The following is a 20,620-nucleotide window of genomic DNA, read 5'->3' on the forward strand; positions in this document are numbered from 1 at the left end:
CCAAGCGATAGTATACAAGCCCCTCTAGGATCCCTTGGAAGAGCTCCTGATGAGTTCACCAATGTTTGCACATTAACCTCTGGGTGAAAAGCCAGCCAGAGGGATGTGAGAACCGCACCAAGCCCTCCAGAGCATGACACAAAATGATGCAAGTGTGGGAGCTAAGAGAGGAAAGGTTGTGTGAGCCCAGAAAAATAATAAAACATTTAAATCCTTAATTGTTTTTCTTGAAGATTTATCCAAAATTGAGCTCTCCTTAAGCTTGTGAGTTTGCAGAGCATTGTCAATAAATTAGATCATTCACACAAGGCAGGGATTTCAAGCCAAAAAGCTCTAGCCGTGAGTCGCTTAACAGCAACACTCCCCAGAAAAACGACTCGAGATGAAACATGAGATATGTATTAATTATCAATGGTCTAATAGAAAATTTAATGAAGACAAGTATCTTCTTGCACTTTATCCACGATAACGATGATAGTACGTCAGCGAGATGCATACCTTACAATGTGGCGGTGAATGTCAAGTCTGAAGCCATTATAGCAATTCACCACAATAATGGCTAGCCAATGTATGGACTTGTAGCACTTAATCAAAGTAATGACATTCATCCACAATTATTTATGTTATGGTAACAAAGAGCTGCCAAATGCAAAACAAATGACATGAGGATTTGCAAGTGAATTCCTTCCCGTAAATTCTCCTAAGGTTATGCTTAAAGGCCCTCAGGATGGAAGTCTGTATAAATTCAGAGCGTTATCACCAGTGTTGTTATTGTGCCACATTTTATTGCCTATAAGCCATGAACCCAGTGGTCTTGCCGAGATGAGCTCTTCAGCCAGCATGACTGTTTCAGTACCGCTGGAGCTGGCCCTGATTTACACCCAGGAATTTTGTTCAGAATTTTACAGGGGGAAAAATAATTTGGAAGACCTTTGTTTACATCTGCCTATCAAGGAAAACGTAGAGCCAGTTGTATCAACACTTATACATGCGTTTAAAGCATATGAGCAGCCCCCCACTTACCTCAATGGTCTTTGGATTAGAGCCGTTATAGTTGCCAACCATGATTCTCCATTAAATGCACTGCCTTTCTTTTAGGGGCATTTTTGTGGGTGTTTGTATAAAAACACTGTCAAAAACTAAGAACACCAGTAAATATAAAATGGCAACATTCAGGTTCAAATGCAACGAACTAATTTATTTTTTTAACACTACATCCAACTGTTTTTCACCATTCACAGATGTCACTGGAACAACTTGAATACAAAAAATAGCCTAAGAACAATAAACCGCGCAGATCAGCTAATATTGATTGCTTTAAAAATACCCACTGTTAAACTAAATAATAGCTAAATCTCACTGCAGTAAATATGCCTTTATATGATTAAATGCTAATATAACAGAAATATGATAGCATAGTGGAAAACATGAAAATGGTGAAAATTAAGTTGTTGGTTTTTTTGTGTATGTGTGGTTTTTTGTTTGTTTTCCCCATTATATGAGTCTCCAAAGAAACACCCCAAAGAATAAAACAAGCATTTCATATTAGCTGGCTACTTATCTGCAGAGGCCCAAGCTGGGACTATCCCAATCTCTGTTACTTACTCTGCAAAGCAAACAGTGTTCCCGAGAAGGGAGGCTGGAGGACCCCTCACCACAGGCTCTGGCCCCCTTCGATGACCAGGTTGTGGCCCGTCATGTAGTCGGAGGCTTCAGAGGCCAAAAAGACGACGGCGGCCTGCAGGTCCGTCCCCCGAGCCAGCCTTCCCGCAGGGATGTCCGCCAGCCAGCGCCGCACCAGCGGCTGCAGGGCCTCGGAACGGATGAGCGCCGTGTCCACGATGCCCCTACAAAAAGCACACACGGCACAGGTTTATGGATGGGTCTGACCGAGAGGAAAGGCAGCACTCATGTGTTCGAGGTGTTAAAACAGAAGGAAAGCTATGGAGTGGCGTGAAGAAGAGCCGCAAGCTGCACCTCCTGTGCATCGACTGAAGGTCATCACGCAAATTTCGGTAACACTTCTTACCTACTGTCTTTCACAACTGCTGGGCAAGCCTAGAGGATTTATTTTAAAATGAGAACACACACACTGTCCTCCTGCCTAATAATGTTACCCTCTAACTTTCAGGTTACTCATCATAATCTCCAATTTACATTTTCTTACAGAAAACAAGCATGGCATTGGAAACAGAAGTGCCTCGAGTCAGGTCTGTTGCTACTCTTGGGAACTGCCGTCCCTTTTCTGATTTCTCTTTTCGCAGCATAATGTTGCTTGGCATGTTTGTATACAGCCCAGAAACTGAAAACAGCCCGACTTTCCATACGTCAAAAAACAAAAGCCATCACCTTTTCCAGTCCCAAACTCTTTCCACACAAAAAAGGAGAGACACAGCACAGAGCAATTCCCCTTAAACAAATACCCCGACAAAGCACAACGCATTTACCTGTCTTGCCTGCCTTACATTAATAAGTGACTACACCATTTATTAAAACTCTGCTAAGTTCATTTTCTCCAGGTGCCCTAAAAATGAGTGATGCTCTGGAAAGCACAATGCAGGGCGAACATTTGGCTGGCTTTTATGACTTTAACTGCGACTGATTTGTCACACTCCTCCTTAACAACATATTTGTATTTTGTGAAATGTATAATTTTTTCAGCCCCTGAACAAATATATTTACATAACTGTGTCTAACGAGAAATTACATTTAACTTCTCAGAAATGACAATAACTAAAACCTGAACTGCCAATTCCACTTCATTAGTGTGGTAGAAATGCATTCCAAATGTTAATAAAAATTCCAACATGCTGATAAATTAGCGCTTCTAAGGAGCATGTGACACCTTGGTTAACATATTCAACCTCAATTATATTTCTCTTCAGCACCCTGTTATCTGGAACCTTTGCTGGCAATCAGAGGTGCTGTTTTTCAGCGGCCAATTTTCTAGATAATGTAGCTTATCAACACTGTGGGTAAACTTGCCAATGAAATCAGGCTGCACTGAACCACACACACGCTAATTGCATCTCTTTTTTATGCATATTTACAGACTGTCACTTCAAAGAAATCAGTGGCCCATTGAGGCAGCCAGTTAGCTGGAAGAATTGCCTCTTGCAAATGAAAATTAGCAAACAAGCTAGTGATAAATATGAAATGAACAAAGTATAAAAATACCCGTTTTGTTCTGAAACTTCATTGGCATCCCAATTTATACTTCCAAGGAAATAATTTTTTGAGACACACTGGATTCTGGGTATGAGATTTACCTTTTGTTTTAAACGAAGTCTGAAATCTTCTATTTACTCTTTTACAAAGTGGAACTAATTCAGACTTTCCCCCAAACGTTTCTGTTTTCACTAATCAGGCAGGATTTAAGTATGAGCTTTATTTTTTATTTTTATTTTTTATTATAATTGTCAATAAACACCAGAGCAGTTCAGAAACACTGAGCAACACAGCTTGGTTAAGCTCTGGCAGCGTAATAAAATCAAACACATTCCAGTATAGGGCTGCAGATAGTTCACTTATTTCCCCTAAGCACACTTCCAGGTCTCCCCCCTCGCTCACCCAAACTCCTCGAGTACTGCTTTTCTTCAGACAGAAACATGCTTTCAGCAGCAGATGTGGAATATGTTGCACTCCTTTCCCTTACGTGCCTCTGTCTGTGCTTACAAAATCATCAGCATAATCATTCTGGCTTTACACTATCAGAGATCAGAACAAAATCCTTATGTTTTTTTATTATTTTTATATGTTTTTTAAAAAATTATTAATATTTTTAAAGGGGGATGCAGATTGGGAAATATGATGCACATTCCTCCAGCACAACAGATTTCACTAAAAAGAGGGTATTTTTCAATGTTTGGGAAAACCATCCTTGGTCTCATTGTTGCAACCTGAAAATCACAGGATTGCACCTCTTGTTTGACCTTTCCTTATGTTGACTTCAAGCAGCAAAAATTTTGATGTGTAACAAAACTTCATTACAAATTTTTGCTACATAAATGAGAAAAAATATAGCACAAAACTTAAAGTTGCAAACACACATACTGATGGCACTATAAATATTAGGCATGTCATTGATACTACACATCTTCTGGGAAAGCTTTGGTGCCAAGTTGGGCAATTTAATGTTGTCGAACCCTTTTAGGCAGATTTTAGTTGGCTTCTAACCAGTTCCAGCAAAGACAACTGCCAATGCATTAATTCCCTACCTCATCTCGTATGCAGTGCTGAGCCTATCAGTACTTTCTGTTGCATGTCAATGTAATATCAAACTGCTGGTTCCTTAACATTAGACATGAGCATCAATATTTCATTATTGATACACAGGACAATTTGAGACGTTAAAAAAAAAAAAAAAAGAAAGAAAAAGAAAAAGAAACAATTGCCTAAAACATTTCCACTTCGAGAGATGCATTAGGAAAAATATCACTTACCAGATACTTAACTGGAATTGTTACGTGCGTTCAATCCCCAAATGAGAGCAAAAAAAGATTCCATCTGTGTGTAACTTGATTTCTTTCAGATGAGTTATTAATTTGAATGAGTTAAGTACACTCCACTTAATCAGGAAGTGTTTAATCAAGAGATCCACTTAATTGGGACATCTCCCAAGGAATTAGATTTAAGTCCAAAGATACTTACCAGCAAGGACTGCTGCCTAATGGGGATGGTAATGCTGCTTAATTGGGACGCCTTGAGGTGATGCTGGGGTGCTAGTTCTCCTGCCTTTCCTTCCCATGATGGGGAGGACCCCAAACCCGGGGTGATCCTGCCCTACCTGCTTTCTGACCCCCGACTAAAAGCATTCAGCTCAGACAATGGCCACTGATTCAGCACGGTGGCTGCAAAATGAGGTGTTCCAATGCTCCATGTCAAAAACCAGAGGTCTTCAAAAGTCCCCTGCTCCATCACACCCAACTCACACAAAATGTCTGCAGGGACCAGGAAGGGGACTAAAGCACACACTGTGGGCAGCTGGACACATCGCCTGTCGGTGCTGTAAAGCTCCCTTTTCACCCTTATGTCCACTCTGTGGCCCAGTCTCCACGTCCCTTTTGATAAGCATCCAGCACTTTTATTTTGCGTGGCACCAGCTCTGCAACAGGCTACAAGGCAATTGCAGTAGATGGTGGCAGAAAGGCTGAGCACCATGATGCTTGCTCTGCCTGGAGCAATGGGCAATGTCAACCAAAGCATCTGAGGAGCCTCAGCCTCTTTCTCCTCATGGACTAGAGACTTGCCTGGCCAGCAAGAGAAGGCTGGATCTTCAATTTTATAAATGCTATAAATTATGCTAAGGACTCTGCCGTAACATTTTATGCATTGATAACTTTTATGCATTGGTCTGCATAAGTTTTATGCACTCATTAAGAAATTCAGTTGATAAAAAGTGACCAGATAGGAAGAAGGAAAAAAGGCCAAAAGGTTTGCATGGTGAAATAATGTTTAAGGCCAGCCTGGAGTGTTTGGAGTTTCAGACAGAGGTATACTGGGAATGCCTTAAAGCATTAAAGAAACTGAATGTAAGAAGAGCAAGGGACTTAAGGGCACGCCTACTTATTTTACTTCTCCAGAGATTATCCGGGGTACTGTTATGCTTTCTGTCTACCACTTGTGCTCCTCGTAGCCCTCAAAAAGCTACACACTAAACTGGACATCTGTGCTCAGAAAGACTTGTGCATTTGGGACATTTTTCAACCCAGCGAAGTACTCCAGTGGCCTTGACACATGCACTGATGCATTGAGGCTGTTGCTGGGTGTCGAGTACAACGCTCAAGTGACCTGAAGATGCCGCTGTGCCAGAGTCAGAGGCACAACGACAAGTCTGGTTGTGTCTGTGGGTCTGCGGATGGGTGCAAACCTGCGCTGAAACACAGGCTCTTTCCTCATATAGGCAGAAGCACCTGCAGATTTTGTGTTTGGTGAGGAGGATCTGAGTGATACAAACCATGCTAAATCATGACCTAGAGCTACCTGAGCAGCTGGACAGGAGGGGCACAACCAAAGCTTTGAAGTGATGGGAAGAAAACACTGCTGGGGTTTGAGAGCATTTCAGTCCAGGTCCCAGCTGCATTGGAGAGAGCTGCTGTGTGCTGAGTAGGGGACCTTAACCACAGCAGAAACCCTTGTCCTTTGTGCGCTGTTCCTGGCTATTGCAATGCAAAGAAAAATCCCACTTCCTATGACAGGATTTTGACCTCAGAGTGGGAGTTTAAGACGGGTACAGGTGGTCAAAATGCAACCTCATTTTGGCTTAAAAAAGTAGAGAAAGAAAAGTGAGACTGTTTTTCCCCCATGCACTGACAACTGCCTCCAAAAACATGACTTCTTCAAATACAGGTGTAGGTTTCCAACTTACACAAAGCAATGAATTTTGATCATTTGGCGGATACTTTTTAAATTTATGTAAACCCCTTAAAAATGGGTAATTCCTCCTCTAAGAGCCTTCTCACTCATGATCACAGTGAATATGAAATACTATCCCATCTCTGTTGGTAAAGATTACCTGTGTATTTGCAGGCACGGTTTCTGCCAGGTCCTGCTGGGCTTCCTTAATTCCGTTCATCTCCCCTGGCTCCTAAAAGCCAGTGTAAATTCACCAGACCCAGTTGTGAGAACACTATTGCAGAGCTGTTAGCATTGGCATGGGGAAAATCCTATTATAAAGTAAGACGCTGTTTAAAGAATCCATGGATCACATACAGTGAAGGCTAGAATCACTGCTATAATTAGTAATAAATAATCATAAGGAAGACAGCTAGCACAAGGAAGTGGAGAGCAAACCGACAGTAAAAACACAGGCACTTGCCATTGAGCTCTGTGATTTTTTTATTCCACTTTGTGGATTAAAATATGTAATTTGTTTTTCCTAATTTGACGTACATTATATCTTCATTATTACAATTTAACTCCTGGGTTAAAATCCTGCCCTTCTTACTTACTCTGATTGACTTCAATGGTCTACAGAATTTGACCGCTTCCAATTAGCGCCATCCACTTGGGTTTCTGCTTAGCGCTATCATGCACTGTTAATTGTTTAATAAAATGACTGTGTTGGGCATGTGTGTGAGAAACAGGGAGAGAAAAAGTGGCAAGAAAACTTTGCTCTGGGAATAAATACCATAAAATAAAACATGCAGCTTTAAGCCTCCAAAAGTGAGGAAAATATAATTTGTAATAAATATATATATATATATATATATATTTACAAAATTACACCTGGCCTCCTGTGACTGTCAGAGCTGAACGCTATCTCAATTACAGCACTACAATGTGGCTTTTAAAGTGCCTATATATTTGTCTCAAGTAAAAAGGGGAAAGAAGTATTGTCTATTAAGTGTCAAAAGCCTTTTCTTTAACCGCAGAAGGCTTGGACAGACTAAGGAAATATTTCATCTGGAAGAGAAACGCTAAAAACTACCCTTCACATTATTGGAAAACCTATTATCAAATGCTAAAACCTCTTCTTAAATCCCTGAGTATACACAGCAACAGAGCAGGCTTGGTTCTAAGTATTTAAACCTTTGTTAAGGAAAAGACAACATAAAAAGGGATGCAATCCACCTGCTAATTAGAAACTTTATTTTCCAAGATACTGCTCATTTGAGCTTTTTAGAACATTTCATTCTCTTTGTACTTTCAAAATGAGACTACATTTTACTTACGGGGAAATGCAGTTGACTTTTACTCCTCTGTCAATCCATTCAGTTCCTAACGTCTGTGTTAATTTTACGACCCCAGCTTTCGAGGCGTTGTACGCCAACTGCTTCTGTGGGTGCGGAACTGGAAGGGAGTCAGAAATAGGAAAATATTTATTCTCCACAATTTAATACGTGCGGGGAAGTTTAAGCACTACACTACTTCCCTGCACTGAGATGAACTATTTGCTGTTTTCCCTGATACTAGCCAGGGAGCAACAACAATTTAGCCACACCAAAAAACCTCTAAATTTCTATTTAGCCACCTCGCATTTTTACCTCAGCAGCTGGGGTACTGGAAGAAATGGAGAAAAAAAAAAGAAAAAGAAAAAAAAAAAACACTTTAAATGTTCCCTATCTGGGCAAAGCTAAAAGCAAGATGTTAAACATACATACGCAAGTATTTGACTATTTCCAAGAAAAATAAATAATCATAGATAACAATACATAACATTGCATTGTTATATTATAACGTAGCATATATAATATATGTATATTATACACATAGGTACATTTTATGTAAAATAACCATACATTGTAATACTAATATAAAATAATGCAATATAATATAATAGGTAGGCATAATAGATTTTATATAACATACTATATTATATATAGCTTCCTGGAACAAATTATTCTCCTTAATTTTTAAATTATCCATAGTCTGAAGCAAACACATCACATTATCTAATCAGTGTTTGTGTGGATGTGAGCCCAGGTGCGTCCCAAAAATTCCAAACACCCACCACTTTCAATATCTGAAGCTTTTGAAAATGTTTCAGAGATGTCACATGTCAGTCACAGAGGGAAAATGATCGGCTTGCTAATTACAATGTGCAGGCTTGCTAGCGCTGCGTGCTCGGGTGGCTCTGCCCCTCTGCGAGCTCTCACGCTTGCAGTGCTCCCAGGAAAGCTACTTAAGGGCAAATCCCTGGTGGGTGTAAAGTGCCTTAAACCCACCAGAGTCAACCCGAATCAGCCCGGCTGTTGGGATTTACACCCACACAATGTCTCTCTCTGGACTTTTCTCTGACCTGGGTGCAGGCATGATCTTTTTAAGCAAATTTGGTGCAAAAAACTGATCCATAATTAGCACCGTGCTGGAACCGGACATCAATAAAGCACTTCTTGGAGGGACAGTGGGGAAAAAACAGTGCTGAACACCTGAAACCACAAAACAAGCAATTGTAGCATGGGGGGGTGGGTGGCACTGCACCCTGGGTGACACTGTCCCCGTAAGGTATAGCAGTTGGCATTGGGTTGGTCCCAGCCTGTGAAGTCAAACTGGTGTATCACTTCCAGACGACCACCGTCCGTGTTATCCCCATACATCCACAATTGCTCTTGCTGTCTGAAACTATTGTTTTCAAGTGTGTCAATTTGAAGGGTGTAAAGAAGACTGTACCAAACTGAAGTATCCCAGCTCTGAAAGGGTGAAGAGCCCTGCTGTACGTTACTGAGCACATGAATAAGCACCCTGGCCTTGAACATAGACATCTGTGAATAGATTTGAAGAACATACCAGACTGGGGCAACAATAAATATATATTATTATTTTCTGTGTGTGCTGAAAGTTTGCTTCGAATTAGGCCTTTTTAGAATTAGGCTGCAAAGAGCATTTCACACACTGGCCCCCTCTGCCAGCATTTACCCGGTACCGATTTTTTGTTCCGTACCAAACAATTCCCATTTCTACCAGCAGAACCGTGTTGCACTCTGTGTGTGCCTGCTGCCCCACAGACACAGCGCTCCGTGGGGGCTCTCAAACAGGAGTGGAACCTAATTTCTTGATTAATTGCTGTGCATCAGCTCCAAGTTAGGTACAACTTTGGTAGTTAACCTCACAACCTCCCAATAGCAGTTCTTTGCTAAACTTTCCAAACACGTCTGTCTGTGATAAATCATTTGGTGTTTGCTAACAGGATAGGAGTTTTGGCACCTTCTTTGCACCTCCTGCCCATGTGGGTGAGAGCAGCACATTGCTGGGAGATATCAGAATCCGCTTTCTGACTCGGGGTGGCTGCCCAAGTCAGGGGTTTTAAGAGTATCTTCATGTCAATTCTTTTGTCTTTGTACAAATGGCTAAGGAAGGTAACCAGGAAGATGAAATATCCCCCTCTGGAGATTCTTGGCTCAGGTTATAAGAGCCCAAGTACCACCGCCTCGTTGAGCACCTGCACCTCCTCCTCCTCCCTTCCCCAAGCTGCCCTTTTGGGTGCTCTCTTAAAGACCAGCAAATCTTCAACCCTCCAGACCCACGCAAGACAGCTTATGAGAAAGCCATTCCTCCAGCAGTGACACCAAAAGAAAATAAAAACAAAAAAGTTTGTACGGCCTGTATGAAGGGAGGACACTCACTTGTGTTTCACATGGAGGCGATGGGAGGAAAGCAGATAAAAATGCTGCAAACATCAGCTGCATTACATTTTAAACACCTGACACAATGTTTTTGCGACCTTGTTCGGTGCACAAGGCTTCTAGCCTGACCTTGAAGCAGCAGTGTAATGTTAATGAGAGGTGCACACAGAGAGAACAGACCACTTACTGAAGATATTCGCTGTAAAAATTAGAGAGCGTGGTTGCACCTGTACAAATGGCAGAGCCGCAGCAGCCTCGTCACTGCTGCTGAAGCATACGTCTGGAATAATTCCAGTCAAATACCAGAATCAAAATGCACATACGCAAAATGTATGCAGCCTATCTTCAATTAATTAAAACTGATTCTAAGCAGTGTATCTGGAAAAAATCACAAACAAAAACCTCCCTACCCTGCTAAGACTCTCCTTATTTTTCTCTATCTCTCAGGAAGGACTCAACCTACAAAAAAAAAAAATATCCCCTAACTATTTCTAGAAACATTTCATACTATGCCAGTTGGCCAACATACTTAAATAACCAACCAACCAACATATTTATTTAACATTCAGCAGATGGACATGATATGAACATCGTGGTTTTCAGTTGTAGTTTTATAACTACTAGATTTTTTCCATGCCAAGATTCAAACAGGTTCAGAAGGTAAACACATCCCTTCATCTCTTAACTTCTGGCCTACCCATGTCCACAGGCACTAACTTTCAGGGATAAGGAAATGGAATTTGCAAAGTCCCTTCCAGGCTACACTCGGGGTTGTGCTTCATAGGGGTATGAAGTTTAACTCTGCAATCTTTTCAAAACTACTTTTGTTTGGGAGGTTTTGTTATTCTACAAAGCTGGGGCGAAGGGATGGTGCCTGTGCTTAAGCATAAGTAAAACAGCTGCTAAAGACACTTGAAAAAAAAATTAACAACAACATTATAAATGCATTTTTGAAGAAACATTTAAAGTTACTATGCAATAAACCGAACAGAATGTCACAGAATGTCAAACTGGGCACAGTAAAAATAAATGTTATTCCCAAGGAAAATAAAAAGACTGCATATTTATGTAACATTCAGCAGATGGACATGATATTAATACAGGGGTTTTCAGTTGTACTTTTATAGCTACTAGATTTTCTTGCCTAACTTGGCAGCCCAAGGCACCATTTGATTTTTGGATTTGGACAATACTGCAACAGATGTCCAGACCAATAAAATAAATTCCTAAAGGGCTATGCTTAATTTGTGTAATTGATCAATTTTTGTTACATGGGCCTCAGTTCACCAGCATGTAACTGCCTTCCAGATTAGCTCAGCAGTAGGGATTTCATTCCATATGTTACAATGGTTTATTGGCGCTTTTGACGACACTGCTGATTCAGCAGCGTCGGTGGAGACACCTGTTGGCAACAATAATGAAATATAACCGCAGGTACCGGGGTGAAGAGCAGCACAAAAGTTTTTGGGTGGCTTGTAAACAACGCTGGGGCACTGATTCCCACATTCAAAAGCATTTTCCCAAAATTACTGGGGAGGTCATCAGCACCTCTCCCATGCCATCAGTGCATCAGGCTCAGAGGTGACTCCGCCTCTTCTATAAAAAGTAGTAAGTGCTCTAAAACATAGAGGACAGATAAATGTTGAAAAATGATATCAATAAAAATTTTGTAGTACATTTCCTCTAATACAAAATGTCAGTGATTTACTCCTTCCCAATACAGGTTTAATTGATTCAAATAGCATCGGTAGTAATTAAAATATGGATTCTGAAGCACAACTGTTAGCTCTCATCACTCACCTATTAAACTTGCCATAGATGCTGTGTTAATTATCTTCCCATATCCTTGATTCAGCATAATGCGGCCTGCAGCCTGTGACAGAAATTAAAGGAAAGACCAGTGACCCTTTTTGTGATTGTGCTAATAATGACATGATAATAAATTAGTCTTCACTTTTCAGAAGAGTTTATGTGCTAACACTTTTTTTAAGCACTTGATATAAAAAATTGGTATAAAAATGGCTGATGCAGGAAAAATCCCATTGCCATTTCAGACCCTCCTTGCTTTTGCAATATTTTTTAAAAATCACTGATGTTGGGAACGGCCCCCCAAAGCCTTCTGCTTTTCAGGAAATGTCAAATAATCACCCTCCAAAAATGCCTGAGCTTGGACAGCTAGTAAATTACCAGCTGCTTTTGAAAATATTGACCAAAGTCTTTAATTGACATAAACCCAATCTTTCAGTAACCCCGTGGAAACTAGGATCAATTTTACTGTGATAATTATTAAAAATAAAAAAATATTTTTTAAAAAAAGTGTTACTTGTTAAAGTAAATATTATGAGAATCATTGCCCACTTGCAAAACAAACCTGAACAGCATTTCATACTCACCTGGCAGCACAAAAATAATCCTCGTAAATTAACATTAAAAGTTTTGTCCCATTCTTCTAGTGAAGTATCTTCACTTGCAGAGTTCATGTTGATTCCAGCATTGTTGCACGCAATGTCAACTGTGCCCCATCGAGCCACAATCGTATCAACAATCCTTTGCACATCCTTGGGTTTGCTTACATCTGCTGCAAGGGCAATGCTTTTAATCCCTGAATTAAAATAAGGGTGATGAAGTCAGTATGGGAATTCAACAACAAAAAAAAGGAATATATTTTTGATTATTTATTAATTCATGTAGATATGCGTGTGTAATATAGATATATACATATCATACATATGTGCCACCTTAATTCACTGCTCCACAAACTGGAGAAAATTGTGTGTTATTGCAATATATATATATATATTTTTTAAGTTGCTAACTGGTGCGAGGTTTGCTTGTTGGTAGCTCACATAAAACCGAGGTGTGAAAGCGGAGTTTGACACTCCAGCAGGACGAAGCTTTGAACACTGCACCATCTTCTGTCCAAACACTCAACTGCAGCTTCCCAGAGCAATTCCAGCGGTTCGCGGGTGCTGGGGACTGTTAAGAGCATCGCTCACTGATGGCTGGCAACAGCTCCAAAACAAGAAAAGCAAAGTATTCCTTCATTTGCTCAAATGCAGATTTTTTTTATGCCAGATATCAGGTACTAATGCAAACTAATTTTTCCCCAAAGTGCTCTCTAGATGAAGTACAAAACCAAGCCAGTTTTAGGCAGGAGCTGACTGGGAATACCTGCAGGTGCATGGGTATGGTGGTCACGGTGCCTGGCCTTATTTGCTGCAAATCACACTGCCAGAGTAACACAAACATTCAAAAGTGAAAAGATTTACTGGATCAGAACTATGCAAAAGTTGTGCTTTTTTTTTCCTAGAAGAATACAGATGTTGACTATTGTTCCGGTGCTGACTTGTAATTAGCTTCATTTAATTTAATATCAAAATCAGCTTTAAATGCCCTTATTAATAAGCAAAAAGCAGTGTACCAAGGCACCTGAAGCCAATGGGATTATTCCCAACCTGAAAGTCAAACAAGGCTACACCTGTAAGCCCTGTGGTGAACTTTACAGGGGGGGAGCAGCCGCTAGGGCTGGACTTTGGGTGAGCAGTCTGCAAGCAAACAGAGCACGGGCAGGAAGTTACAGCTGCTGCTGTTATGTTCTCCACTGGACTGGAGAAAGGTTGTGTGTTACAAGCAGGTCTCCCTAGAAAGGGAGAGAAAAGGAAGGATTTTTTATTGCAGAGGGGAAGGGCTGGCTCACCATATGCAGTGCTGATTGTGACCATTTGATCGATACCATACCCATAGCCCAGCCTCTGAGCTGTATCTAAACTCCCAGGTGACACTTCACCTGGTACTGACCTGGTGAGCACACTCAGAAACCTGTTTCCAAAGGACTATGGATGCTGCTGCACCATCCACCTGCACAGCTAGGGTGGAAGTGGATGCACCTCCCCAAAAAACACCCTTAAACCTTTCCTAGGAGAACAGAAGGCTCCCAAACAAAGTCTTGAGATGAAGACTTTTGGAAAAGCAAGGCAAAACAATAGAAGCCCAGAGATGATCTCCCCTTGCTTTCCATGGAGGAGAAAAGGGCAGACCCACAAGGCAGCCCCCTATGAAAATGAATGCATGTTCTGCTGCAAAACAAGCCCTCTTGTTTTATCACAGGATTTATGCTAAATATGCGGAAAGAATAAGAATAGCCAGACAGCCCCCATTGCTCCTTCTAATTGTTATTGAGACATGCAACACACTCAGAGCTGCTGCAATCTTTCTTATTCAATTTACAGACAAAATGGGTGCAAGCGTGTAACTAATGGTAACAGAATGAGGCTCTTCACCTGCCCTCCAACTCTCACCCGATTTATGGCGTCATCGTATATGATAGTTCATAAAAACAGGACAAAAGGTGCCACGTGTGAGTGTCTAGAGAAGAAGCAATGAAGGCACGCTCACTTCAAAACAGAGTCCCACACTTGACCTTAATCAATTCAGCTGGTATCTCTGCACTCTGAGAGAGGGAAAATAAGTCCCTTTCTCTCCACTGTCCCCCCCAGGCCATCTGTTAAAATAAATTAATTAATTATATAAACTATGGGAAAATAGTTTTAAATTTGTAGAACTAACCAGAAGTAAGAAACGCAAGGCAGGACCCTGCTGCTACATGCATGACAGTACCCGTGTACCTCTTCAGGCTTCAGTTTGGTTTTGTGATGCTGCTGGAGGTAGTGCTGGAATGAAAGGGGCAGGAAGAGGCACCCCATGGGTCAGTGCTGGAGAGGCACCAATGTGCCGAATCTCTCTGAGCTGCCCCTCTGGAGGTGATGTGCATGCAGCCCCATTGCCGTGGGGCTCCGTCTGTGGTCTCTCAGTATAAATGGAAGTAAAACATTGCATATATACAAGAAGATCAGAAGTGACATTGTGGGCAAGGCATTTGCATAGTTTACAGTGAAAATGCACATTTTAAAAATCCCATCAGACTAATTCTTCCCTTAAGGTAGAGGCAGTCATTCCCCCTGAAGACAGATGGGTATGTAGTGGAAGGTAACCCTTAGGATTTTTTGGTTACGTTTCATCATTTTTGGTTCTTCTGTCAAGATCCATTAGCAACTGTTGAAAAAGGTATTCACTCAGGATGTAAAAACAAAGACCCCTGTAGCCAAGGGAGATAATCCCGAGCTGTCTAACAAAGCTAAAACTGAGATCACAGGGTTTCTGATGTTTAAAACCCATCATGAAGTGATGGCACCTTCCCAGAAGACAGCAAAGGGCTCCTTGGTATAAGAAGCAAAGTGGGTTTAAGAAAACTAAGTAAAATGTTTTGAAGAAGTATCTGTATGGGAATGACTTGGGGAACTGTGTTTCCACCTTGGAGTAAGAGATCCACAATCAGAGAGGGGGGAAAAAATCACAGCTCCTTTGTGCTTATTATAGAAGGAAAAATATGTATTAATACTACAATGATTGCTTTAATTTACTCGTGAATTTTCTGAGAGTAAAGCTAGCTGAACCTTTTTGTCAAAATTTATTTCCAACAGAGTATGTTATTTCTTTGAAGCCAAAATGTTTCATGGAAACATATTGATTTCAACAGAAGTTTTCAAGGGAAAGCTTTGAGGTCCAGGCTAGACTCTCTAGTTACCTCTGGAGAGAAAGAGATTGAAAATCTGACCTTTTCAGATCCTTTCCAAAAATGGGCATTTGGATATAATTCCCTTTCACAAAAGCATTACAAAGTTTGGGTTTTCTTCCAACAAGGAATGACAATAAATTTGAAACCTCAAAAAATGTCATGAGATGGAATAGATGTGCCCTGAGCAGCTGCACTGGTCAAATCAACAAAATATTTGACCTCGAAGGATAAAGATGTGTAAAGACTGAGAAGTGAGATTTTCTTTACTTTAGACTGCAATAATATTTGCAATGCCTCATGACCCCTCTGAATGCATTTTGTAACCCTACCACCACTGCTGCCTTCTCTGGGCTTGCAACCCACCAGCGAAGGAGCAGAGAGATAGGACAGCCATTGAAGGATGGATGATCGAACTCCTACTGAAAACACCCTGGAGAAAAGTTAAGTTCATTTTCAAACAGACCACTGGCTTCCAAATTCTCATGGCTCTATCAAGTATCCCATTTCTTTTTGAATAGCTCTACTTGATATGCAGGATCTAACTGTAAAAAAATATCCAAAAGGCAAGTTAAGTTGTAAGGCACAGCTATTGTGTGCCAAGACCATATGGCTTCAGTGCATAAGAAAATGAAAAGCTTCAGGGAAGGAGGTACCGGATGACTCAAGAATTTGTAATAGGAGCTGGAGACTCTCTATTCTGGGTCATTATTAGGGATCAGATCAGCAATCAGAGCTTTAACCACTGCACGGATACTCAGTGTAACGTTTCTTATGCTTACCAGAGCTGGCAGTGTACAGCCTGGGACTTTTTGTTTAAAAGGTTCTCTGAGAGGCTCAGGATGGTACAAAACCAGGAATGAACCATTCCTTGCCCCTTCCCCAGGAAGCTGTTAGAGGCAGAACGATGGAAATACAGATGAAATACACTTGCAGGGGCTGGTTCTGCTGCAGAATATGATTCCGATGGTGCAAACACACTTTGCACAAATATGTTTCCGTTTATGAGTGTTTCCGTTTATGAGAGAAGTTTTACATTGGCTAAAGCAGAGTGGAGACTGCAGGTTTCAGTGGGCAGATCATCCGGAGGTGATCAATCCCTTCCTGAAACCAGAATGGACAGAAATTCTGGTGTCTGCATCCATATGGGACTATGAACATTTCCTCGGTACAGCTCCATCCTTAGAGGCAATGAAGTACTGAACTTTGAAGAAGGGTTGGTTGTAATATCACAAAAGGAATTATAAAATGAGTAACACTTCCTTTCTTTTCTCATTAAAATTATACTTCCGGTTTTCTTTCTCCTCTTTACAATTGCAGTTTAGCATGACTTTAGGGGGAAATTCAATTTTATATTACTTTTTGTGTTTTTACTGCTAAAATAGAAGTGGCTTGCAGAGGATTTTACCTCTTATTTGGTATTTTAGTTATTATGTCTACTAGTATTTTGTTCCTATATCTGACCCCATATGCATGTTTGAAAGAACTGTGGACGGAGGTTTTCAAAAGGGACTGCCTCAATTTGAGGGCACACTAAGAGGCTTATGCTGACAGTAACTTTATCCAGTTCTTCCACGGTGGTTAGGCTCGTGCTTACCTTTGAGGCTGAGCTCATGTGCCACTGCTTCTGCCTTCTCAAGGACCAGGTCCACAACAGCTACTTTGGCACCAGCTTCGCCCAGCGCGTGAGCAAAGGCTCTCCCAATTCCCTGCCCTCCGCCGGTGACGTAGGCCACCTTGTCATCCAGACGCAGCCGGTCAAGGATGCGGCGCTTGTTATAACCCCAGAAGATGTCATCCCTCAACACTTCTTTCTAAAACAAAGACAGACACACATTTCACAGCAAGGTGCAAAGCTCAGTAGCAGAACAGCTGTGACGCAGCTCTGCCTGCGAGGATGAGGTGGGAGCATGCACAGGGATCCATGTCTTCTTGACCCATTATTTAATGCAAAAACATAACTAATTCAAGCCAAAACACGTCCTTATCCCCACTGATATGAGTCTGAACAGGAGCACTAAGGTGCTAGGCAATGGAGCAGGAGGGCTAGGGTCTGGGGAGATGCACCAACCACTCCATGTACACGAGAGTAGAGCACAGTTCTTCCTGACCTGGCTTCCCATGGGAGATGGGTGAGGTACGACCTCTCAGAAGATAACCGGTTAAGTCTTCCAGCTATTTCACCCCCAGAGCCAAATCCTGCCCTCAGATTCAGCTGCCTCTAGGACGAAGGAGGCTAAGACAAGTTTCCAAAGGCAGGATTTGGCTCAAGTGGAGTGCAGTCAAAATATCTTCACAAGGCTGGTGCGCAAATAAAGATATCAGCCAATAACTTAAACCAAGCTGTCATCTGATCAGCTGCCATACATCGTTTCCCCCTGACTGGAATTAAAATGGAAAATACAAGATGTTTAAAATATTGGATTTGAAATGCCAGGAATTACCAGTGGATGTAGATTTGGGAGCACTCAAACTGCAAAATAATCAAAACGTTTGAGTCTGGCTTTACAGAACTGGGCCGTTACAATTCCAGGTGGGAATTTCGTTATAGCTGGATGATGCCCACTACATACAATGGAGTTCCTACAGAAAAGGTAAAATCACCATCTTTTCCACAGGAGAGGCTAAATCTAAGGCCATGAAAATAGAGCATGGGAAGGCATCAAGTGCTGCCTTTGGACAAAAAAGCTACTTCAAAAACACCACGTTGCCTTGTGGTGGCCCCAGCTGCATCTGCCCACGCTCTCCTGCAATAGGAAGGACTGGAGAGCAGCGGGCACAGACACCAGGCAAGAAGCACAAACGGTTAGCACAGCATCAGTGTGGCTGCCCCAACAGACTTTGCTAGGAATAGGTGTTTCACAGCTTTAGTGTAGCCCTGCACTAGTGCAGCTCACCCCTGTCATGCCCTAAGCTGGTAACTCCATGCTGCATGGCACCAAAGGCACAGCAGAGCATGAGTTTGGGCCCTCGCCATCAAAACCTGAACATGGTTTTCTACTTCATTGTCATCTGCACAGCCAATTTTTTTCCCAGAGATATTCACAGAGAGAAAATACACACCTTTGTTTCAATCACTGCATCTGGAGGTGCAGGGCTCCTTCGAATGATGCTCAGTCCATTTTGCACAGGTAAAATTATCTGCAAACATAATGCATACACACAGTTCTCAACTGCTTTGTACTTCACCCAAATTCCACTGATGTTAAGGAGAGACCTTCCTTCCTCAGGCCACGGTAGTTTTTCTCCTGCCCTATTCTTTAGCTGAAATTCCTTCCAACCCAAATACGTCAGGCATCCATATTTGCTCACATTCTTCTTCCAAATTCCTGGCTTCCACAAATGCCAGGAAAAAAATGCAATTTTGTCTCTCCATTTTCTAAATCAGTGCCAGCTGCTGAGGTTTCTGGGTTTCCACTGCCTAGCTAATGCTGTCAGGCAGATATTCTAGTCTCATTCTTGGAGCTCAGCAAACCATAACAGCTACACTTTGGTGTTCCTTAGCACTCTCTGGAACATCTTTCCTGCACCTCTAGGTGAATTTCAGTGAGTTTTGTCACCTGCCTCTCGATACCATCATCACACTTCAGTGAAAGATTCACTCAGTGCTGGAGGTTCAATGCCAATGTCAAACCATTAAAATATTAGATACGGAAACAATGGGCTATTTACATGCATTAAATAGCTGACGGTAATATTCAGGGCATGGAAAGTCATTGTCAGTCTTTCCCTCTTCTGAAAAAAAAAAAAAAAAAAAGAAAAATGTTGCTCTTGGTACTGACAGCTGTGTTGAGGATAGAGTAAATGGAGGAGCACGGGAGGTGCCTCTAGAGGCTGTCTGACCTGCAGATGGACAAGGACCTCGAGCCTGTGAGGCACATAGCAAAATCCCCTGGGCACAAGCCCCAAGACCCTGTGCCACATCCTAAGGGGGCAGTGGCAGACCTCAACTGTCCCAGTGTGGGACTGACCCAGTGGCACAGGCAGGCAGGGATCCGGCCATCCTCGCTGGCTCCCTCCCAGCCACAGCAGACCCTCTGGCAGCCCAACACAGCTGAGACACGAGAGCAAGCTTTGCAGGCAAAGCCTTGTCTAGTTGTCTGGTTTCATCTTGAAAACCACAGCATATTGTTTATGCATCCTACTACAAGAACTCTGTCTCCTGCTGGAGTAGGACTTTGTTGACTCTTGTTGTGCTGGTGGTGCCCTACAGCCCCCGAAGGCTTTACAGCAGTGGCGGTTCCTCGGTTGTGCCGTAGAGCTGATTATTCACACCTAAGTGCTCCACTTTTATCTCGCCTTTAACACCGTTGATGATGTAGACAGAGAGTAGGGACCTTTGCTGAACACAGAAGCTCACATAGAGAGATCAAGTAAGGTGAATTATAATAAAACTTGAGTTCTTTTTAGGTCCCTTGGATAATAGCACCAACAAAAGAAACATTTTGAAGAGCACATTGCAAAACCCACAGATAAGGTAACACAGGTACCTTAACCAATTGCATTGCACTAACCTGCTCAACACGAGGATCTGAATTAATCACTGTATTTAATTTTCTGACAGCTAGTACATTTTCCTCAGATATGTTCTCCAGGTAGACTTGTCCTTTCATGAGTGTATTCTCTACACAGATCACTCCATCCATTCTCAGCAAGTGGTTATCCATGACAAAGCTGTAGTAGTTAACAGCACTCCTTTGATCAGCATCAATAAAGACCATATCAAAGTGCTCATCCTCAGCATGTAATGCCTGGGAAAAAACGATATTGGAGAAAACACTAATTATTTACCTGCAGTTTGAAAGCCCTGCCATTAAAATGTCCTTTATATAAGAACTCAAATCAGACAAACCCTGCTCTTTTAAAATAACATAGCTAGAATTACTTCTGGAGATGTTGAGAGTTTTCCATGCTTCGCAAACAATTCTTCAGCAACCCTGGTGCCCAAACCTCTGAACCTCTCAAAGACAATCGGGATAGAAAA

The 20,620-nt window shown here is 41.8% G+C and overlaps 1 protein-coding gene across 2 annotated transcripts in view; it reads right to left on the reverse strand.

Annotated features, from left to right (window-relative positions):
* Positions 1-1,173: 1,173 nt before the first annotated feature.
* Positions 1,174-20,620, reverse strand: part of LOC308200498 (NAD-dependent glycerol dehydrogenase-like) — a 42,211-nt gene continuing 22,764 nt past the window's right edge. For both annotated transcript variants that reach the window (XM_080606358.1, XM_080606359.1), the window contains 7 exons: positions 20,151-20,387; positions 18,700-18,777; positions 17,234-17,450; positions 12,458-12,666; positions 11,865-11,937; positions 7,674-7,791; positions 1,174-1,847 (listed from right to left, as the gene is read on the reverse strand). In XM_080606358.1, the coding sequence (XP_080462484.1) occupies positions 1,652-1,847; positions 7,674-7,791; positions 11,865-11,937; positions 12,458-12,666; positions 17,234-17,450; positions 18,700-18,777; positions 20,151-20,387 (1,128 nt within the window). In that variant the 3' untranslated portion in view covers positions 1,174-1,651. The remainder of the gene's footprint in view (positions 1,848-7,673; positions 7,792-11,864; positions 11,938-12,457; positions 12,667-17,233; positions 17,451-18,699; positions 18,778-20,150; positions 20,388-20,620) is intronic.

This window comes from Anser brachyrhynchus (assembly GCF_964034855.1).
Source record: "Anser brachyrhynchus genome assembly, chromosome: 10".
NCBI classification, from domain to species: Eukaryota; Metazoa; Chordata; class Aves; order Anseriformes; family Anatidae; genus Anser; species Anser brachyrhynchus.